Genomic DNA, 24,028 nt, shown 5'->3' on the forward strand with positions numbered 1-24,028 from the left:
TCAGGACATGAGGCAGAAGATGGTTGAATCAAACTATATAGTTGCACAAGTGTTTACCAAGCAGATTCTATCAGTCTTTTAAGGTCTAGTCCAAACTATTTTTTCCATGAAGTCTTTCCTGTCTACCTCTGAAGTCGTTCCTATCTACCATTTCCAATATATGAAAAACCCTTGGAAACTGCTTACATAATATGTAGTCATGAAGAGTATTTTCTCTCCCCATCCAAGTTACTAAATCACTCCAACTCTCCTAGATCAAAGATAGATAATATAACAAGTCTTAAAAGTCAAGGTTAGTGCCTTAAACATATCTGAATCCCCAGAGCACTCAGCCCAGTTCTGGGCAAACAAAAGGTATTCAATAAATATCTACTGTTTGATTCATCAACTATAGAGAAGGAGCATAACTGAAAAACTTTGAGAGCTAAAAAAAAATCTTATTTGAACATTTTACAAGGAGGGAATTCTGGGGGAGACTTGAAAGCTAAAGTATGAATGGGCCCAATATTTTCAGGAAAATGAAAGTGGAGCAGACAGCCAGATTCAGATCAGAGTTAATTGTTTAAGAGTTTTCAGGGTTAATTAAAAACTCTGGTTTCCTAACCACTAGCTCTGTGTACTTAGGCAAACTTAGTATCTTCAATTTCAGCTTCTCTGGCTATAAAATTTGCATGATAGCACACTTACAGAGGTATTATAAGGATCAGATGAGACTATGTTTGTCAATGTTTTATAAACTATAAAAGTTTATATGAACTTATTATTAACGGGAATTTCTATGGTTAGTGCTCAGTCACTCAGTCGTGTCTGACTCTGTGCGACCCCAAGGACAGTAGCCCACCAGGCTCCTCTGTCCATGGGATTCTCCAGACAAGAATGCTGGAGTGGGTTGCCGTTTCCTTCTCCATTTCTATGCTTAAGGGATCTTTTAACACTATAATGAGACCAATGTGCTGTAATTAATAGCACATTTTCCAAAAAATCTTGACATTATACTGTTGGTTATATTCCAATTGTTTTGGAAAGTTTCCATTTTGGTGGATGAGAGAGAGATTTAGAAACATATATGGACAATGTAGTGTTTGTGTTTACAGACTCTCTTTCTCGTCAGCGTTAAGACCAAGCGATATATTATTAAATTAATTAGAAATGTTCAGCTTTTGGCTGCACAGATGTAAATCAGGAATAATTGTTTCAATATCTCTATGGACCAAGGAGTGTGTCAGGGAGTGCACAGTGGGTGGAGCTTAAGTTCCTCTGCTTTCGGATAAAATGGTCTGGCTTTCACTTTATGGACCTCAGGATGCAGAGAAAATTGTTCTCACCTTCTGAGGTTTCTGTATAGAGCAGTAGACTGTGGCTGAATTCTCTTTTTTCTGAGGAACTGGAGTCTTTCCCTGTAACAGATCAACACCAGACTGTCCATAATCACCCAAAAAGAGTTTTCCAGAGATTTGCCCTCAGTCCTTGAGGTGAAGGAACACCTCTCCAGGTTCTGATTTCACACAGAGGGTGGCACTGCCTTAGTGCAGTGGAGACAGCACCTCTGTTTTCCCAGCACCTCCCTTATTTATGGCAGAAGATTGGGAGCTGAGGGATGGGTTCCTTTGCTTTGAGGGCCCCTGAGGTTGGTAAACATGGATAGAATCACAATTCTCTACCCACGCATCACTGTGTCTGTCCCCCAGTTTGGAGGGATTAGCCTTCCAGGATATTGGATGGTCCTCGAAGGGAAGGGCAAGGGAAGGTGTACTGATGAAAAGAGCTCACCGGCAAGTGAAGGAACACTTGAGTGTACACTGTTTCCCCTTCAACCGCAAGTGCTGGTGCCATGTTATCTGGAGTGACTTGATCGTACTCTGGTTGGCCCTCAGAGTCCGAGTCAAGTCCGGCGTCCTCCCGAGTGACTGAGTCACACACCTGGTCTCTTCCATTGACGGGCTGGTGCATCCCTGTCCTCTCCTCATCCTCCTCAGTCGTTCCATTGCTGTCAGAGCTGCTGTCGGAGGCGTGCCTGGCAGTCTTAGGGAAAGTGTCCAGCTTCTCATACCCTTGGGAAAGCATGGAGTATAGTGTGTGGCCAGCAGTGGGCTCTGGAACACATTGTTCAGGGCTGGTAAAGGATGTACCAGTACCCTCCTCTCTCTTGCTTTGTGTAAGGATTCAAGCTGCTCTGACTCCTACCCCAGATGAGGCCTAGAGAACTGGAGGAGAAGAAAGATGTTTTCCTGTCTTCCCTCATGGGGCTCCATTCCCCTCCCCCTTCCGCCTTTCTTTCAAGCACTCACTTATTCATTCATTTGATAAGCATTCATCGAGTGTGACATGTGATGGACTTAGCATCTCTCAGTGAGCAAAACTGGCCGTGTTGAATAAAGTTAACTAGGTATTCTGGGCAAACATACAGGTGAATTAGACCTGGTGTTGAAGGAGTACACTGTCTAGCTGGGAGTCAGATACATACATAAATCAAATTATGTCAGGCCAGCTCTGACAGTGTCATAGGAAAACTAGGAGAAAAGTGTGTGAGTGGACATAGTCTCCAGTTCAGGAGCAGAGAAGAGCTTATGAAAGGACGGAATTAAGGTGGGCCTTCACACTGGGACTTCGATGAGTGAAAGTGGATTCTTGGTGGAAAGAACAGCATAATTAAAGGCAGATATGAAACTTGAGGCACCCTCTCTTTTGGGAAAGGATGATATTTAAAATATTTAGCAACCACCTGGTTTGGGCATAGGACAATCAGAATGGGTGGCTGCTTTAAACAACTGGGTGGACCTCTACTGCCTTTAGGGCATATCAATCGATCCATTTGATCTACATGTAGAATAATAATGGCTTACACTTTTTAGGTGCCAACTGTGTGTCAGGCAGTGTTCTAAAAACAATGCTTTTCATGAACAAATTCATTCAACCTGCATAAAACCTCATTAAGCATAGATAATAACTATCCTTATTTATGTTTCACAGGTTAAGAAACGGAGCACATTAAGGTTGAATATTTGCCCAAGTTTAAGTGGGAGGGCCAGGATTTGAATGCAGGTAGTCTGGTCCCTGATGTTCTTACCTGCTACTCAATACTTCCCCCTAGGAGTTTTACATAGGAAAAAAGTAGACTAAAGGTGACCTGGCCCAATATTGAGTGATAATAGTACTTATCTACCTGGGAAGCCAGGTAGTGCTAGTGGTAAAGAACGTGTCTGCCAGTCCAGGAGACACAAGACATGCAGGTTCGATCCCTGGGTCAGGAAGATCCCCTGGAGAAGGAAATGGCAAGCCACTCCAGTATTCTTGCCTGGAGAATCCCATGGACAGAGGAAGCCCCAGCTTCTGCGTCCATGGGGTCTCAAAGAGTCAGACATGTCTGAGCCTCCCTACCCCGACACACAGAGTTATCTCCTAGTGAGTGCATACTGTGGACTCCCTGTTGTCCCTTGCAGTCCTCACAGCAATGCTGAGAGGTTGCTGCCCTCATTTTGCAAAGTAAGGAAACTAAGGTTTAGAGACTGAAATGCCCAAGATCACTAAAAAGGAGGAGAGCTAAGATTGAAACACAGCATTATCTGACCTCAGATCTTATACACCTGGGAATTCCCTGGTGGTCCAGTGGTTAAGAATCTGTCTTCCAACTGGGGGATGCAGGTTGGATCCCTGGCTGAGAAACTAAGATCCCACAGGTCACAGGGCAACTAAGCCTGTGCACCACAACTCCTGAACCCATGCTCCACAACTAGAGAGCCTGCATACCACAAACTGCAGAGCCCACATGCTCTGGAGCCTGCACCACAGCTAGAGAGAAGCCTGTGTGCCATGACGAAGATCCAGCATCTGCAACTAAGACCTAACGCAGCCAAAAATAAATACATAAATAAATATTAAAGAATTTACACACATGACCACTAGGTTACCTTGTCTTTTGAATAACAGACAAAGACCACAAGGAGCCATTGATGGTTATAGAACAGTTATAAATGGGCTTTGCAAAGTGAGATCAGAAGGGCTAAAAAGGAGAAAATCTGAAGAGTGAATGGCTAGTTAGGAAACTATCATAATATTTTAGAGAAGAAGTTACAAGGAATGGGAATGTCTGTTAATAAAGACTTGTTAAGGTGTATCTGTAGAATGGAATAAATGAGAGTCAGTCTTAATTTACAATTAAGTTAAAAAAGCAGACTCAGAAAAATGTGATAGATTACTCTCGCATATGCGATCAAAGGAAAAATATACAGCTTGTAAATGCATGAAAATGCTCTCAAAGGATGTAAACATACATATATCTTACCAAAGGGGTCTTTTCAGGGAAATACCCGGGCATTGGGATTTAGAAGGAGGGGATTATTTATATATTTTTTTTTAATTTTATTTTTTAACTTTACAATATTGTATTGGTTTTGCCTTAAAGCAACATGAATCTGCCACAGGTATACACGTGTTCCCCATCCTGAACCCTCCTCCCTCCCTGTACCATCCCTCTGGGTCGTCCCAGTGCACTAGCCCCAAGCATCCAGTATCGTGCATCGAACCTAGACTGGCGACTTGTTTCATATATGGAGACAGCAAAAGAGACACTGATGTTTAGAACAGTCTTTTGGACTCTGTGGAGGAGGGGATTATTTTTAATTTATACCATGTGAATATTTGACTTTTCAATTAAAAAAAAAGAACCTATTCAATAAAACAAAAAATTGGTGACAGCATGAACTCAGGCAGTGGCAGAGTCTTTAGAGAAAAGGCAGCTGAAGCGATAACGGAGGAATGAAAGAAACAGGACTTGGGCACTGAGGAGAGGTGCTGGGGGAGGCAGGAGGGCCATGGATGGCAGTGGTGTCCCTAGTACTTTTTCACTCTTCCTCTTGTGCCCAGGATGCCAAGGAAGGAGACTTCAGGCTAGCGGAGACCAAGATTTTTTTTAAAAGAAGGGTTTGACTGAGTGGCCAGGGTTTGGGGATTCCTTAGAACTCCAGAACTCCAGAGTTCAAGGTGGCAATTTAGAACACTGAGATTCCAGGGTGGGAGAGTAGGGTACAGGCATCTCAGCTCTCCATCCCAAAGCTTAGCAGAACAGCTCCACTTTTACATGCATTGTACTTTTGGGATGTTGCCTAATATTTTGTTTGAAGAAAGCATTCCTTAGCTTTTTCAAAAACCAAAAAACCACTGCCTCAGTAATACTCTTGGGTAATAGGTAACTAGAAAGTCTTATGAATTTTAATTTCAATGAAGTGTTAATTTTGCTTCTGTCACAGATTTACTATTGCATCTGGTCTTTGTTTCTCCATTCTTGGAGTGGAGCCAATAACTTCATCCTCATCATGGGGCACACTGCAGTAATGACAGTCAATGCCTGAGGAATCCTAGAGATGCCAGAGGACAGACAACTTTCCTTAGCTCTGTTTACCATCTTTCAGGAGTCCAGCCTCCTTGTGTCTTTTGTTCCCCAAATCACCTTCCTTTAGCACGTTGCTTCTCAAACTTGAACAGTTTTGTGATTCACCTACAGATCTTGTTAAAATACAGATTCATGTTCAGTGTTATGGGGTGATGCCCAAGATTTGCATTTCTAACGAGCTCCTGGGGACACTCATGTTGCTGGTCACACATGCAGATCACACTCTAAGTAGCCATGCTCTGGAGCTTCCATGTGGCCTGAGGCCCCAGTCTGTGTCATTGGTGACATATTACCTGGTGTGTCAACTGAGGTCTCAGCTTGACTGGAACTGAAAGCTGGGGCTGACCCTGGGAAACCAAGTTAGAGAAGGAGTGTCAACAGGGCTGTGAGAGGAGAGAGTCTCTGATTTTGTGAGAGTCAGAGGAGAGGGAGAGAGATTTCTGAAGATGTAGACAGGGAAAAGGCTTTTGGGAGGAAGGTGAACCCTGATGTGAGTACAAGCCCACAGGAAGGGATGGCCAGAGTCTAGGGTCATTTTCAGCTGAGGAGACTGCTCTGCAGCCTCCTGCCATCTCTCTGGAAGGGAGAGCTATAATCCCTCTGTGGTAGCCACTTATCAGTTTGGTTTGCTGACTCACAGTAATTCTTCCAGGGACCCTGTGTTCTAACCAATCTATTCTTCCTGGAAACTACTCCATCTCCCTTCAATATTCCAGAAAGAGCTGCCAATCACAAAAGTTCATCTTATTGCCCACAGTGATTAGTCCAAGCAATTGTCACATGACTTCAGTGGAGCCAATCAGGTTTCTAAGGTTCTTCAAATTTGAGTTGGTGGGGAAACATCTTTCTCCCCGTCCTGGTGTCTGAACTACTAGTACATGTGAGTCTGGAGCTACTAGCTGCTCTGTTTTGGTACATTTTACCCACCCTGCCCTTCAGTTGGCTGAAGAAAGAGAGCTAAGCTGGCTCAAAGGGAAAAATAGGGATGAAAGATGGAGCGCTCTAGTGACTTTGGAGTCTCCGGTGATGTTTGTCTCTAGGCCAGCTCTTCTCTTCCTTCCCCAAAGACTGACCATATAAGCCCTCATATAACAACTCACTCCCCTTGTGCTTCTCCTCACCCTTTTTTGTCTAAGCTAGTTTGAGTTGGGTTTCAATTATTTGCAACTAAAGAGCCCCCACTGACACCCCTCCCTGATCGCTCTGAGAAGAAATGAGGTCTTGAGAGAGAAGGGGATTACAAGAGGACAAGGACGTCTCCAAAGGTCCCAAGGAAATGGCCTAGTGCTGGCAGATGTCACTGAGCTCAGAAACTCACATTGTCTTTGTTGCTTCCAAAAGCACCAGCCAGAGATCCCAAGGCTCAGAAGGATGAAAAGAACCACCAGGGAGAGCCCGATCCAAAACTCTGTGCTTCTCTCAGGTCCTGTGAAGAGGAATTGGGGGATATTAGTATAAGTAATAACAAGAGAATTAGGGCAAACTGTGGACAGAACAGAATGGCCATCCTACCTGTCTCTTAAAATCCCACACTATTGCAGAAAATATTCCTTTTCATTCATTCATTCTACAACTGTGTATTGAGCAGTCATCCTCTAAGCAAGAAATTATAGCAGTAAGGCAGGCGCCGCCCCTGATGGAGAGGTTTATCTTGCCCAGCATCACAGAGAACCTGAGCTGGGACTTGAATGTGGGCTGCCAGACTCTAAAACACCCTTATCCATCACACCACTGCCCTTCTCTAAAAACAGCATAAGAAGAGTTCTAGGTAGTGAGTCCAGATTACTATTGATCAGAGCTCTAACCCCATTTGCCAGTCACAGCCTGACTCAGCATTTTCACACCCTGGGTAAATTTCCTTTTTTCCCCCTTCTGCTTCTCCTTAGGGAAGAGCAGAGCACAGAATGTTGAATCTCAATTCTGCTTTTGCTGTGTGATCTTGGTTAGTATGACTGAAGAATTAAACTATTTAATTTAAATTAATTAAAATTTAAATTTAAAAACAGTTACTCAATTCCTAATTGAAAAACTGTTAAGTATATTTGGAACAAGTTGGATATAAATATATTTTTTCAATGGCAAATTTTATGAAATCTGAATCCAGATCAAGTACTTCCTATGAGAATTTAGCATCTTCATTGAGATGTGCCATAAGGGTAAAGTACATCCTGGATTTCAAAGGCTTCATACAAACTGAAATGCAAATTATGTTATGAATAATTCTTTGTATTGATTACATGTTGAAGGATGATATTTTGGATATGTTGGGTAAAATAATATATGTGATTAAAATTAATTTTACCTTTGCTTTTGCCTTTTCCATATGACTTAAAAATTTAAATTACCTATGTGACTTTTATATAGAGAAGGCAATGGCACCCCATTCCAGTACTCTTGCCTGGAAAATCCCATGGATGGAGGAGCCTGGTGGGCTGCAGTCCATGGGGTTGCTAGGAGTCAGACACGACTGAGCGACTTCACTTCACTCACTATGTGACTTTTGTTATATTTCTATTGGCATGTGCTGCTTTAAAGACTCTCACTCTGCTTGCTGCACTTCATAAAGAACCACTCGGAAGGAAAACTCTTGGGTCCAAGGACCCCTCTGAGGTTTGGCTGAACAAAGATGGGGAGCAACCTGGACAGAGGTCCCTAGAAAGAAACTGCTGGGAGCTGTTGCTGACAGGGTTGCTGGCTGTGCAGGTGAAGTTGGGGTGTTTTTCTCCACTTCTCCAGGACATGCTGAGGTGAGCGCCCCCTTGGGAAATGACAGCTCCTTTAGGCAGAGGGGTCCACACATTGTGTCCACTGTCCTCCACTGAGCATGTCAGGCTGACCTTGCAGATGCCGTCCTTTGTGAGCCTGAGGCTCCTCATGACATTTGGCTTCTTCAGCCTCTCTGTGTGAGGAGAAAGGCAGACCAGATGTGGAGTCAGGCCTGCCTACTGGGAAGGGACCATTCAAAATATATTCATGAAGTTATGTGTTGACACTGCCTTAGGGCTGGGAAGGTTCACCTGGCCTTTCCTTTGGTTGCTATGAAATCTCAGCTTATCACTTGATGCTCAGATATGTGAAATAGAGGAGTTAATGAAAGGTGAAAAAACATACCGCATCATTCTATATGGTATACCGCAAAGAACAAGCAAACCAATCAGCGCAGATAAGCACAATGCTTCCACCTGCCCTGAGACCCTCCAAGGCTTACATTCTGAGGTCCCATCATCGAATTTGTTTACTTACACAAGATAAGGAATACAGAAAGGAGAGCAGAGCACTGTCACAGAGTAAGTACTTAATAAATACTAGCAATTTTAAAAGCAACATATGGCTGGCACCCTTTGTTCCCAGTTTCTTATTCCTTTTACTAGGTTTTCTTCCTGCTTCTTTGATATTTGAGTCACAGTAGGCAACAATAGATGTGAACTAGCTGACTTACGTATTTTAACAGCATCATGGATTGTGACTCCTTTCCCAAGTACTGAGACACCAAGATGCCCACGCATGAAATAGGTTGACCATGTCTGAATGGTACAGGTGAAGGAGCTGGCAAATACAGATTACACAAACTGTCCAGCCAAGCTCCAGTGAAGCCCAAGGTGGAGGAGGGAGACTGTGAGTTCTGTCCCTCACACTTAGGGAAGGTGAGTACCCTTCCAAGCTCTTGGAGCTCACAGGAAGACTTTCTCCACAGTCTTCTATGATTTTATCCCAGCCAGCTTTGCCTTTATACAAAATTGCAATGTTCTATAAAAATACAGGTTGGAGAGTTCCTGGTCCCACCATCAATGAAGGACAGGGCAAGTACTGAAAGTTGCTTGGTTGAGGGTTAACTGGAACTCTCTTCTAGGCTATATATACCATATAGCCTAGAAGAAGAGGGCTCCGAGCAGGGAGATTTTGCCTATCTGCTGGTTGTATTGTCCTCCCGTGAACTGACTGGTGTGAACTGAGTAGTCGTCCTAGTGGTCTGAGGCATTTTGTAGGAGGAGGGAGGTGGGATAGGAAGCAAAGAGAGAAATCTTTCAGGAAAGGAATCTAATGATGGGTGTTCAACTCAGAAACTCACGGTAAATGCGCAGATTGATGTGCTTCACACTGGCAACTCTGGCATTTGAGCACAAGTAAGCTTGGTAGAGGCCAGCGTGCTCCATCTTCAGCTGGACAATCTTTAGAGAGTAGTCTTGGCTCGAGACCCACACTGTGTTCTGATCTGGATCCTTGAACTCAATGAGCTGATTGGCTGTTGCTTCTTCTCTCCACTCTTTGCTGATAATAGACGTGTTAAATATCCAGACAACATTGTCTATGTGCTGACTGTCCAGGAGTGCCAGGGACAGGGTGATGGACTCCCCCAGGACCCCCAGAACCGTCTTCCCCATTGGTCCTCCTCGGGAGGCTCCTAGATCTGTAGTCAGAGATGAGATATTGCAAATTCAGCCACTGGTCCTGACCCTTTGACCCTCAGCCTGCCTGAAGGGACTTAAGTCCCAGAGACCCTCCTGCCCAGGATCCCTTCCCCCACTTTTCTGATGAGGCATCCCTGCTGCTTTCACATGGCCACTTGTCATGCACAAGTAAGCACCTGGCTCTGCCCAGGGCATACCCAGGCCTCTCCTGCCTCTCTGCCCTTTTGAGGACACCTAGGAGACACCCCTACCCCAGCAAAGAGCAATCTAGATTTCTGCATCTATACTTTCTTTCCCTCTCTCTGCAGACTCTTAGGGTTTCACAGTGCCCTGGGAGTGCCTAAGTCCCCTGTCAGTCTCTCTTAGCCTCTTGAGGGTAGAGAAAAAGGAATCTGCAAGTCTGTTCTCTTACCTTGCTACTTCATCTGTGTCCTGCCAGAATCCTGGGGTTTAGACTCTATAGCTGCTTAGACTATTTCTGGGCCTTAGTGGAGCCAGTTACCTGTACAGAACTTCGAGACATGGACAGGGTGGGAGCTGCTCTGGCTGACCGGGTTCTTGGCTGTGCAGCTGTATGGTAGGTCTGCATCACAGGGCAACCAGGAGATGGTGAGAGTAGGGTGCCCCCAGGATTCAGAAGCATGAGGATCCCTCGAAGTCCATTTGTACTGGATATCTCCCCCTGCCCCCTCCACAGAGCATACCAGGGTGATGGTACAGGAGGCGTTCTCAGACACGTTCACAGACTGTATGGTGACTTGGGGCTCCTGCAGCTGTTCTGCAAGGACAATGGCAATGAAAATACTCTGACTGCTTCCCCAGCAGGAAAGGGCTAAAGAGAAAAGATGGGGATGGTAGAGCAGCAGAGGGAGGAAGGGAGAGGCCAGCACTGTCTGTTCCTGTGGGAAGTTTTTCTTTCTTTTTTACTTAGTTTCCCACAAAGGTTGAGTGCCTTTCCTCTGTGCTTACCTAGTACCCTCTACAGGGGTTATCACTGTGACTCAACATGATGATAGTCTGAATACTCTCTCTCCCCCACCAGTCTGTGAATTCCTCAAAGACAGAGCCAGAATCCATACCTGAACATCCAGCACCTGCCTGACCCATGAAAGGCACTCATGAATCTGGTAAATATTAATAAATGAATGAATTGAGCTAGCTTCAGACTCTAGGGAGTTGGAAGCTCTGCGTCTATAATTTGAGTTGCCCTTGCTTTTGGTCTAAATTTGGAACCCATTTTGGTTTCGAACTTTTTTCCTGGTCCTCTCCTTCCCTTTTGTGCCACCTCCTCTGTTCACAGTGTGTGTGTGTGTGCATGTGTGTGTGTAAGTTCACTTTCTTTTTTTTTTGGAATAGGCAATATATAAAATTGAAATTGCAAAGATACAAAAGGTATACACACACACACAAAGAAACAAGCTCTCTTGCCCCTAGCCACCTAATTTTTCTCCTTACGAATTATTGTTCCTGGAGGGAATTAATGCTATGAATTTCTTGTTGATCTTTTCAGAGATATTCTAGTTATAGATACATGTATGATAGCATATTATACATATAGTCCTGAAGCTTTAAAAATTTTTAATAATATATTTTGGAAATTGTTGTATATTAGTATATATTAAGTTGGTTCTTTCTGTTTCTCTTAACTGCATAGAATTCAACTTCCTTAATATACACAGAGCTCCCTACAAATCAGTAAAAAAGGTCAAATGATATGATAGAAAAATTAAGCCATAGGCTTAATTTTGTGCCCCCTCCAAATGCATATGTTGAAGTCTTAACCCCCAGTACCTTGGACTGTGATTGAATATAGAACTGTATTTGGAAACAAAGATAATTAATTTAAAATCAAGTCATTAGAATGGTCCCTAGTCCAACATAACTGATGTCCTTAAAAAAAAAGTTGCAGGATATAAAATTAACACACAGAAATCCCTTGCCTTCCTATACACTAACAATGAGAAAATAGAAAGAGAAATTAAGGAAACAATTCCATTCACCATCGCAATGAAAAGAATAAAACACTTAGGAATATATCTACCTAAAGAAACAAAAGACATATATATATAGAAAACTATAAAACACTGATGAAAGAAATCAAAGAGGACACAAATAGATGGAGAAATATACCATGTTCATGGACCAGAAGAATACATATAGTGAAAATGAGTATACTACCCAAAGCAATCTATAGATTTAATGAAATCCCTATCAAGCTACCAATGGTATTTTTCAGAAAACTAGAGCAAATAATTTCACAATTTGTATGGAAATACAAAAAACCTTGAATAGCCAAAGCAATCTTGAGAAAGAAGAATGGAACTGGAGGAATCAGCCTGCTTGACTTAGGGCTCTACTACAAAGCCACAGTCATCAAGACAGTATGGTTCTGGCACAAAGACAGAATTATAGACAATGGAACAAAATAGAAAGCCCAGAGATAAATGCACGCACCTATGGACACCTTATCTTTGACAAAGGAGGCAAGAATATACAATGGGGAAAAGACAAACTCTTTAACAAGTGGTGCTGGGAAAACTGGTCAACTGCTTGTAAAAGAATGAAACTAGAACACTTTCTAATACCATACACAAAAATAAAGTAAAAATGGATTAAAGATCTAAATATAAGACCAGAAACTATAAAACTCCTAGAGGAAAACATAAGCAAAACATTCTCTGACATAAATCACAGCAGGATCTTCTATGACCCACCTCCCAGAATGGAAATAAAAGCAAAAATAAACAAATGGGACCTAATTAAACTTAAAAGCTTTTGCACAACGAAGGAAACTATAAGCAAGATTTAAAGACAGCCTTCAGAATGGGATAAAATGATAGCAAACAAAGTGACAAAGAATTAATCTCAAAATGTACAAGCAGCTCCTGCAGCTCAATTCAAGAAAAAAAATGATCCAGTCAAAAAATGGGCCAAAGAACTAAACAGACATTTCTTCAAAGAAGACATACAGAAATGGGCCAAAGAACTAAACAGACATTTCTCCAAAGAAGACATACAAATGGCTAACAAACACATGAAAAGATGCTCAACAACACTCATTATCAGAGAATTGCAAATCTAAACCACAATGAAGTACCATCTCACGCCAGTCAGAATGGCTGCTATCAAAAGTCTACAAAACAATAAATGCTGGAGAGGATGCAGAGAAAAAGGAACCCTCTTACACTGTTGGTGGGAATACAAACTAGTACAGCCACTATGGAGAACAGTGTGGATATTCCTTAAAAAACTGGAAATAGAACTGCCATACGACCCAGCAACCCCACTGCTGGGCACACACACCAAGGAAACCAGAATTGAAAGAGACCCGTGTACCCCAATGTTCATCACAGGACTGTTTACAATAGCCAGGACATGGAAGCAACCTAGATGTCCATTGGCAGAAGAATGGATAAGAAAGCTGTGGTATATATACACAATGGAATATTACTCAGCCATTAAAAGAGTGCATTTGAATCAGTTCAAATGAGGTGGATGAAACTGGAGCCTATTATACAGAGTGAAGTAAGTCAGAAAGAAAAACACCAATACAGTATACTAAAGCGTATATATGGAATTTAGAAAGATGGTAATGATGACCCTATATGTGAGACAGCAAAAGAGACACAGATGTAAAGAACAGTCTTTTGGACTCTGTGGGAGAAGGTGAGGGTGGGATGATTTGAGAGGGTAGCGTTGAAACGTGTATATTATCATATGTGAAGTGGACCACTGGTCCAGGTTCAATGCATGAGACGGTGCTCAGGGCTGGTGCACTGGGATGACCCAGAGGGATGGGATGGGGATAGAGGTGGGAGGGGGGTTCTGGATGGGGAACACATATGGGCCTGTGGCTGATTCATGTCGATGTTTGGCAAAAACCACTACAATATTGTAAAGTAATTAGCCTCCAATTAAATAAATAAATTAATTAAAATTAAAAAAAACTAAAAAGGAGACTGAGATAAAGACAATACAGCCAGAGACAACCATCTGAGGACATAGGGAAAGAAGGTGGCTGTATGCAAGCCAAGGAAAGAGGCCTCAGAAGAAACCAAACCTGCTGACATCTTAACCAACCTTCTGACTTGTGAAAAAAAATAAATCTTTCTTGTTTAAGTCACTCGGTCTGTGCTGTTTTGTTATGACAGCCCTAGCAAACCAATACAGACTTTTGCACCAGACCTGGGGTGCTATATGACAAATTCCCAAAAATGTTGAGGTGACTTTGGGATTGATTAATGGATAGAAGCTGGAAGAGTTTTAAAATGCATGTGAGAAAAAGCCTAGACTGTCTTCAAGAGACTGTTCATAAAAATAGGGATGTTAGGGTTAGGTGATTCTGGTAAGAGCTTAAAAGGAAAGAAGACAGCTGTAGAGAAAGCCTCTATTATCTGAGAGATAGACATATATTATAATCAACATAACAATGGTAGAAATATAAACATTAACGGTATTCCCGGTAAGGTATTAGTTGAAAATGAAGAACATGTTATTGGAGGAAAAGTGATACTTACTATAAAGCAGCAAAGAACTTAGACAAATTGTGTTCTACTTTTGAACATTTAAGTGATGAACTTATTGTTCAGTTAAGGAGATCTCCAAGCAAAGCGCTGAGGGCACTACTTGTTTTCTCCTTTTGTGCTGTGCTTAGTCGCTCAGTTGAGCCCGATTCTTTGCGACACCATGGACCATAGGCTGCTAGGCTCCTCTGTTTGTGGAATTCTTCAGGCAAGAATACTGGAGTGGGTTGCCATGCCCTCCTCCAGGGGATCTTCCCAACCCAGGGATTGAACCCAGGTCTCCTGCATTGCAGGTGTATTCTTTACCAACTGAACTACCCCAGAAGCCTGTTTTCTCCTTTTGCTAATAGTAAAATGTCAGAAAGGAAAGATAAATTGAGGAAGGAATTGTTAAGCAAGAGAAACCAGAATTTGAAGATTTGGAAAAGTCTCAGCCTAGCTATTTTGCAAAAAAAAAAATGAGAATTTGTGTCTGGAGAAAACACTGAGAGTATGGATAGACAATGGTGTGATTCATGGATCCAATTAACTATCCAAGTAGAAATTCTGCCAGCTTGGACTAAACAGACAGAGATGGCGCTAAATGAAGGAAGGCTATCAGATTTGGGGGGTTTTCAAGAATGAGCCAGTAGAGATATCTAGCTGATATCATCCTTTATCCTTGAGGAAAAGAGGAGAATGACCCCATGGGAAGTTCAGAGGTTAATGGGTCTGCCACTGGCATCATGGGCCTAAAGGATGTAGGCCCGGGGAGTGTTGGTGGGGGTGGTTCTTGAACCTTAAAAAGATGTGGTACTCAGTCATAAAAAAAAGAAAGAAATAATTCCATTTATAGCAACATGAATGGGCCTAGAGATTGTCATACTGAGTGAAATAAGTCAAACAGAGAAAGACATCATATGATATTGCTTATACATGGAATCTTAACAATGAACTTATCTGTAAAACAGAAATAGAGTTACAGATGTAAAAAATAAACTTCTGGTTACCAGAGAGGGTGAAGGATAAATTAGGAGATTGGTATTGACATATACACAGTATTACATATAAAATAGATTAACGAATAGGGACCTACTGTATAGCACAGGGACTCTACTCAATATTCTGTAAAGGCCTATATGGGAAAATAATCTAAGAAGAGTGGATATACATACATGTGCAACAGATTTACTATGCTGTACATCTGAAACAAACACTACATTGTAAATCAACTATACCCCAATAAAATTTTTAAAAATCTAATGGAATTTGCCTTAATAGGGTTAGACTTGCTTGGGACCTGTGACCCCTTTCTTCTTTCCAATTTCTCCCTTTTGGAATGTAAATGTCTATCATGTCCCTGTGCCAACATGAAAGCAGGTAACTTGTCTGGTTTCACAGGTCTATAATTGGAGGGGAATTTTGCCTCAAATCTCACTTACATATGATTTAGATGATATCTAGATAAGATTTTGAATTTGATGATGGAATGAGTTAAGACTTTGGGGGCTGTTGAGATGAGGCGAATGTACTTTGTGACAAAGACAAGAGTTTTGGGGACCAGAGACCACAGTGCTATTTTTATTTTTATTCAGTGGGATGAATAAAAATTCCTATGTTGAAGTCATAATCCCTAGTGCCTCAGAATGTGGCTGTATTTGGAGACAGAGCCTTTAAAGAGATAATTAAGTTAAAGTGGGGTTGTAATGTGGGCCTTAATCCAGTACGATTGGTGTCCTTGTAAAAAGAGGCGAGTAAGACACAGACCGTGCAGACAGAGGGACACCATGTGAAGACACGCCAAAATGGTGGCCATCTGCAAGCCAAGGAGTGAGGCTCAGAAGAAATCAAGCTCGCTGACACCTTGATCTCAGGCTTCAACCCTCCAGAATTGTGATAAAACGAATTTCAGTTGTTTAAATGACCCAGTCTGTGATATTTCGTTATGGCAACTCTAACAAGCTAATACAGATGGATAAAGGATATTAACAGAGAGAAAAATCCAAATGGCTCTTAACCATATTTTGGTTGTTTTTTACTCTTGACATCTGTATTTATATTGGGTGAAAATGGCCAATATCATTGCTCTCTTCATCTTAGATAAATTCCTGAAGAGGAAAAAAGACTGCTTTTAAAAATAAAAGGTCAAAGCTCACACTCGCTCTTTAGAACTCACCATAGATATATAAGATGAATCTCTCATTGATGTCTTCAGATCCCTTTTGGTTTATCCGGGCTTTGTATGAACCAGCATCTTTCAGAGTCAGTTTGTTAATAGACAAAGAGTTGTTTTTTGGGATGTTTATTCGCCCTTTGTAGCTTTTGTCTAAAAACAAAATCTCTCCACTTGGGAATGCTAAAACCAAAGCGTCTTTGGGACCACTCCAGGTGATTTGCTCAATTTCTGCATCCACTGAAATGTTGAGGGAGAGAATCACTGAACCCCCTACAATGGCTTTCACCACTGTTGAGGCTGAGTCTTTTTCAGAGGCTCCTTGCCCTGCAGAGACAAAAGAGGGACTTGGAGAAGCAGCTGGGATCCTCTAGCCAGCATTCATTCATTTGTTTGTTTATTCATGCATGCATGCACGCAGTCATTCATTCATTATAAAAACACATGCTGATAATAAATGCTAGATGTTGAGAAATGAGATGATATTTTGTCCGCCCTCCCTCTAGATCCATTGCTTAGCAAAGTTATTCATTCACTCACCTGACGTTCTCTCTCATGAATGTAGCTACAATAATCAGTACAAAAGACTTTATAGGCTTCTATTCCACAAAGAAATGAGAATAGTGACTTTGGATGAATTTCTGAATTTCCCTGAGAATTAGTTTACTCATCTATAAGCTAGAAATGTCCCACCTGTACCATCTTCCTCCAGAAATGTGTTAGAGATGAAATAAAATCAGGTTGCTGTAAATCATAAAGGACTAATGAAGTAAAAAAGCAGCACCTTAAAAAAAAAAAAAAAAAACCAAGGTGTATTGATGGGTGACTAAACTGGTGGATAAATGAATAGGTGTGTGATATACCAAGAAAAGTAAAACCCCAATGGGAGAACTGAGATGGGAGGTATCTGAATGTTCACTGCAAAATACTTTCCAGTTTTCTGTATGTTTGAGAGTTTTCATAATAAAATATTGGGAACAAAAAAAGCATCTTTCACCTCTATTATCACCTTACCTTTTCCTAAATGTCCAGGGAATCTCTAACTTAACTTTGGCATGGCCAGGAAAATCTGGTCTATCCTTAGAAAAAAGACTTGGGGTTGGGAATAGTAGGTAGCATTGATTAAGCACCTGATTTCCTCTTCTCAGGAAAGACTCAGATCGCTGATAACCATTATTTCCAAGGCTTCCAGAGGCCTGACATTTGGCTACAGCAGCTTATTTCCTTGGAGAGGCTTTGCGTGTTCTGCTGAGTGACTCCAGCTTGGATTCCCAGATTCCAGGCTTCTAAGGCTCTCAAGAGTGCTTAACCCTAGACTAAGTCAGATGGGTTCAGGACTCAGACTATTCCCACCAGGAATTTTGGGTCGAAAAATATGTAGAGAGGGGTGGTCCTTAGATAGCGGAGTAATAGGATGGGGAGACCACTTTCTCCCCAACAAATTCATCAAAAGAACATTTGAACGCTGAGTAAATTCCACAAAACAACTTCTGAATGCCGGCAGAGGACATCAGGCGCCCAGAAAAGCAGCCCATTGACTTTGTAAGGAGGTAGGAAAAAATATAAAAGATAAAAAGAGAGACAAAAGAGGTAGGGACCGAGCTCCATCCCTGGAAGGGAGTCTTAAAAAAGAGAAACATTTCCAAACACCAGGAAACACTCTCACTGCCGAGCCTGTGGTGAGCCTTGAAACCACAGAGGGCAACATAACCGGGAGGAAAAATAAATAAATAATTAAAACCCACAGATTACCTGCCCAATGGTAACTCCCCCAGCAGAGAAGCAGCGCAGACACCTGCATCTGCCACTAGCAAGCAGGGGCTGGGCAGGGAGGAGTGGGCTACATTGCTTAGAATAAGGACAGGGCCTGAATGCTCTGAGGGCAATCTGAGGGAACTAAATTGGGCTAGCAAACCAGACTGTGGGATAGCTACCACGTGAAAAGCCCTAACATAAGACACTGCCAGGCCTGTTCACAGAACAAAGGACTGAACAGAGCTAGCTGGCTGCAGATCATCCCCCTCCTGTGACAGGCAGCCAGAGCCAGAAGGGGGCAATCATGGCCCCAGAGAGGCATTATCTACCAAGCTGCAAGCATGCTTCATTGTTAACCAAGACTTCTTGGGTCAACATCCGCCTGAGAAGGTGCGCCGGATGTACACCCAGAAAACCAAGCAGCAGGGACAGGGAAGGCGATAAGTTGCAGCAACCAGGCTCGCCAAACACCTGGTCATCTGAGCTGCTCTGAGCTGGGAAGGGCACAAAATGCAGGCCCAACTGAGTCTGCGCCTCTGAGGAGTACCCGAGTGCCTGAACCTGAGTGGCTTAGACCTGGGAGGTGTATGCAGCCCAGGGCCAGCCTTAGACAGTTCCCGGCAGAGCAACCTAGAGCCTAAGCCTAAGCTGTGAGAGGTGGCAAACCTAGTGTGGCTGAAATACTGCAAGCACACACCAATGTTATTTGTTTGCAGCGTCCCTCCCTCCCCACAGCAAGACTGAACAAGTGAGCCTAAGAAAAGTGTCCACCACCGCCCCCTTGTGTCAGGGTGGAAATTAGACACTGAAGAGACCAGCAAACAGAAGAAGCTAAAACAGAGGGAACCTCCTTGGAAGTGACAGAGGCAATAGATTAAAACCCTGTAGTTAGTACCCACTACATAGGAAGGGGCCTATAGATCTTGAGAAATATAAGCCAGATCAAGAAACTATCCAAAAATAAACTGACCCCACACTGCCCACAACAACACCAGACAAAGTCCTAGATATATTTTTACTATCATTCTTTAATTTTTAAATTTTTTTAAGTCCTCTATTATTCCTTTAATTTTCATTTTCATAACCTACTATTACTTTGCAAAAAAAAAAGAGAGACCCTATTTTTTTTAAAAGCAAATTCATATATATATATTTTATAATTTTTGTGACTTTTTTTTCTTTAATTTGTATTTTTGAAAATCCAACCTCTATGCTAGATTTTTAATCTTTGCTTTTTGGTATTTGTTATCAATTTTGTACCTTTAAGAACCCAATCTTCAGTACCCATTTTTACTTGGGAGTGAGATTACTGGCTTGACTGCTCTTTCCCTCTTTGGACTCTCTTTTTTCTCTACCAGGTCACCTCTATCTCCTCCCTCCCCCTTCTCTTCTCTACCCAACTCTGTGAATCTCTTTGCGTGTTCTGGGCTGTGGAGAACACTTAGGGAACTGGTTACTAGCTGGATCTGTCTCTCTTCTTTTGATTCTTCCCTTTATCCTCCTGGCCACCTCTGTCTCCTTCCTCCCTCTTCTCTTCTCTGTAACTTCGTGAATATCTCTGAGTGGTCCAGACTGTGGAGCTCACATAAGGAAGTGATTACTGGCTAGCTTGCTCTCTCCTCTTTTGATTCCACTTCATCTCATCCTGGTCACCTCTATCTCCCTCCTCCCTATTCTCTTCTCCATGTAACTCTGTGAACCTCTCTGGGTGTCCCTCACTGTGGAGAAACTTTTCATCTTTAACCTAGATGTTTTATCAATGGTGCTGTATAGATGGAGAAGTCTTGAGGCTACAGTAAAAGTGAAACTGAAAACCAGAAGCAGGAGGCTTAAGTCCAAATTCTGAGAACACCAGAAAACTCCTGACTCCAGGGAGACTTCAACATAATAAAAGCTATATATGACAAACCCACAGCAAACATTATCCTCAATGGTGAAAAATTGAAAGCATTTCCCCTAAAGTCAGGAACAAGACAAGGGTGCCCACTCTCACCACTACTATTCAACATAGTTTTGGAAGTTTTGGCCACAGCAATCAGAGCAGAAAAAGAAATAAAAGGAATCCACATTGGAAAAGAAGAAGTAAATCTCTCACTGTTTGCAGATGACATGATCCTCTACATAGAAAACCCTAAAGACTCCACCAGAAAATTACTAGAGCTAATCAATGAATCTAGTGAAATTGCAGGATATAAAACCAACACATAGAAATCCCTTGCATTTCTATACACTAATAATGAGAAAATAGGAAGAGAAATTAAGGAAACAATTCAATTCACCATTGCAACGAAAAGAATAAAATACTTGGGAATACATCTACCTAAAGAAACAAAAGACCTATATATAGAAAGAAATCAAAGAGGACACTAATACATGGAGAAATATACCGTTTTCATGGATTGGAAGAATCAATATAGTGAAATTGAGTGTGCTACCAAAAGCAAGCTATAGATTTAATGCAGTCCCTATCAAGCTACCAATGGTATTTTTCATAGAACTAGAACAAATAATTTCACAATTTGTATGGAACTACAAAAAACCTCGAATAGCCAAAGCAATCTTGAGAAAGAAGAATGGAACTGGAGGCATCAACCTGCATGACTTCAGGCTCTACTACAAAGCCACAGTCATCAAGACAGTATGGTGCTGGCACAAAGACAGAAATATAGATCAATGGAACAAAATAGAAAGCCCAGAGATAAACCCACACACCTATGGACACCTTATCTTTGACAAAGGAGGCAAGAATATACAATGGGGAAAAGACAAACTCTTTAACAAGTGGTGCTGGGAAATCTGGTCAACCACTTGTAAAAGAATGACTAGAACACTTTCTAACACCATACACAAAAATAAACTCAAAATGGATTAAAGATCTAACTGTAAAACCAGAAACTATAAAACTCTTGGAAGAGAACATAGGCAAAACAGTCTCTGACATAAATCACAGCAGGATCCTCTATGACCCACCTCCCAGAACATTGGAAATCAAAGCAAAAATAAACAAATGTGACCTAATTAAAATTAAAAGCTTCTGCACAACAAAGGAAACAATAAGCAAGGTGAAAAGACAGCCTTCAGAATGGGAGAAAATAATAGCAAATGAAGTAACTGACAAAGAATTAATCTCAAAAATATACAAGCAACTCCTGCAGCTCGACTCCAGAAAAATAAAGGACCCAATCAAAAAATGGGCCAAAGACCTAAACAGACATTTCTCCAAAGAAGACATACAGACGGCTAACAAACACATGAAAAGATGATCAATATCACTCATTATCAGAGATATGCAAATGAAAACCACAATGAGGTACCATTTTATGCCAGTCAGAATGGCTACAATCCAAAAGTCTACAAGCAATAAATGCTGGAGAGGGTGTGGAGAAAAGGGAACCCTCTTACACTGTTGGTGGGAATGCAAACTAGTACAGCCACTATGGAGAACAGTGTGGAGATTCCTTAAAAAACTGGAAATAGAACTGCCCTATGATCCAGCAATCCCACTGCTGGGCATACACACTGAGGAAACCAGAAGGGAAAGAGACACGTGTACCCCAGTGTTCATCGCAGCACTGTTTGTAATAGCCAGGACATGGAAGCAACCTAGATGTCCATCAGCAGATGAATGGATAAGAAAGCTATGGTACATATACACAATGGAGTATTACTCAGCCATTAAAAAGAATACATTTGAATCAGTTCTGATGAGGTGGATGAAACTGGAGCCTATTATACAGAGTGAAGTAAGCCAGAAGGAAAAACACCAATACAGTATACTAATGCATATATATGGAATTTAGAAAGATGGTAACGATAACCCTGTATACGAGACAGCAAAAGAGACACTGACGTATAGAACAGTCTTATGGACTCTGTGGGAGAGGGAGAGGGTGGGAAGATTTGGGAGAATGGCATTGAAACATGTAAAATATCATGTATGAAACGAGATGCCAGTCCAGGTTCAATGCACGATACTGGATGCTTGGGGCTGGTGCACTGGGACGACCCAGAAGGATGGTATGGGGAGGGAGGAGGGAGGAGGGTTCAGGATGGGGAACACATGTATACCTTTGGTGGATTCATTTTGATATTTAGCAAAACTAATACAATTATGTAAAGTTTAAAAATAAAATAAAATTAATTAAAAAAAAAAAAAGAATATATTTGAATCAGTTCTAATGAGGTGGATGAAACTGGAGCCTATTATGCAGAGTGAAGTAAGCCAGAAAGAAAAACACCAATACAGTATACTAACGCATATGGAATTTAGAAAGATGGTAACAATAACCCTGTATGCAAGACAGCAAAAGAGACACAGATGTATAGAACAGTCTTTTGAACTCTGTGGGAGAGGGCAAGGGTGGGATGATTTGGGAGAATGGCATTGAAAGATGTATAATATCATATGTGAAACGAATCACCAGTCCAGGTTTGATGCATGATACAGGATGCTCAGGGCTGGTGCACTGGGATGACCCTGAGGGATAGTATGGGGAAGGAGGTAGAAGGGGGGTTCAGGAAGGGTAACGCGTGTACACCTGTGGTGGATGCATGTTGATGTATGGCAAAACCAATACAATATTGTAAAGTAATTAGCTTCCAATTAAAATAAATAAATTTATATTAAAAGAAAGAAAGAAAGAAAGAAAAATATGTAGAGAATGTTGGAGAGAGTGGAGAGGCCAAAGAATAGCTGGGAAGGATGGGAAAATTTGAAGTATGTTCTTAAAGCTTAAAGGTCACAGAAAACATAGATGCAGAGTAGAGCCTGGTGCAGGCCAGGGGAGTGGTTTCTGTTCAGACCCCCATCAGCTGAGCACTTGGACCTTCTGGAGAGGCTGCCAGGTAGGACACAGGACTAGACACCCTGGATGTGAAGGGGTCTGTTCAGGTAGACTCTGGGGCAGATTCAGAAGACAGAAGCTCAGCTGATGTTATGGTGATTTGGTTGCCTAAAAGAGAGCTCTTGTCATCCAGAACACCCTGCTTATGATTGCTATGTGTGTATTAGGCACTTTGTAGAAATCATTCATTTGAATTCTCAAAATTAATCTCATAAGAAGCCCTTTTTTTTCTGATAAGGAGCTGAAATTTAGAGTTTAAGCCACTTGCCTGAGATTACAGGGTTGATCAGTGGCAGAACCCAGATTCTGGGTAGATGATACCCTGGGGTATAGAGGCTGGAAGCACTGACTACCCCATCCTGGGAGCCCATAAGGTGGTAGATCTTGGCTGGGAGCATATGAATATGTCTTGACCTTGTCTGTCCTCACAGCAATGGTAAACAAAAACTCACACATGTCAGTGGGAGGAGGAGCAAGATGTGGTTCCTACAGGTCAGATCTTATTGCAGCAAGCAGTGCTACATAGGTCCCATAGAGGAGTTGCAGGTATCATCCATCTTATCTTAAACTACATTGTTTGACAAGTTATTAAAGGGAAGGTTTAAAGATTTTGATAACTGAATTTGACTTGCCCATCCTTTAATATTTATTGAATAATGTACTTATAACAGTGATTATTATAATAACAAACACAGCTTCCACCAGCTGTATGCCAAGCACTTACACATACATCCTTAATCTATAAAACAGTCTTGCATAGTACATTTTATTGTTTGTATTCTACACTTAAGAAATAGAGGCTCACACACCTGATAAATGATGGAACAAGGACTTAATTTTGAATATTCCTTATATTAAACCTGGGGGCAGGGGGTTGGACTTGTTCACGCTACTGCCTCCTAAGTTCCTGAAATCACTCCTTGGAAACACAGAAGAATCAAGAAAACTGCCTTCTA

The 24,028-nt window shown here is 41.8% G+C and overlaps 1 protein-coding gene across 8 annotated transcripts in view; it reads right to left on the minus strand.

The window, feature by feature from the left end:
- The window catches only part of LY9 (lymphocyte antigen 9), a 30,828-nt gene that overhangs the window by 5,033 nt on the left and 1,767 nt on the right, over positions 1 to 24,028 (minus strand). Inside the window, exons 2-9 of one of the 8 annotated variants that reach the window (XM_070783402.1) lie at positions 16,477 to 16,800; positions 10,301 to 10,576; positions 9,459 to 9,797; positions 8,028 to 8,288; positions 6,708 to 6,815; positions 5,683 to 5,736; positions 1,921 to 2,093; positions 1,326 to 1,397 (exon numbers count right to left, since the gene is read on the minus strand). In XM_070783402.1, coding sequence (XP_070639503.1) covers positions 1,326 to 1,397; positions 1,921 to 2,093; positions 5,683 to 5,736; positions 6,708 to 6,815; positions 8,028 to 8,288; positions 9,459 to 9,797; positions 10,301 to 10,576; positions 16,477 to 16,800 — 1,607 coding nt within the window. Of the gene's footprint in view, positions 1 to 1,325; positions 1,398 to 1,770; positions 2,094 to 5,682; positions 5,737 to 6,707; positions 6,816 to 8,027; positions 8,289 to 9,458; positions 9,798 to 10,300; positions 10,577 to 16,476; positions 16,801 to 24,028 lie in introns of all 8 variants that reach the window. The other 7 variants (XM_019987697.2, XM_070783390.1, XM_070783415.1 and 4 more) reach the window with 7 other exon arrangements.

The sequence above is a fragment of the Bos indicus genome, chromosome 3 (assembly GCF_029378745.1).
Source record: "Bos indicus isolate NIAB-ARS_2022 breed Sahiwal x Tharparkar chromosome 3, NIAB-ARS_B.indTharparkar_mat_pri_1.0, whole genome shotgun sequence".
Taxonomy (NCBI): Eukaryota; Metazoa; Chordata; class Mammalia; order Artiodactyla; family Bovidae; genus Bos; species Bos indicus.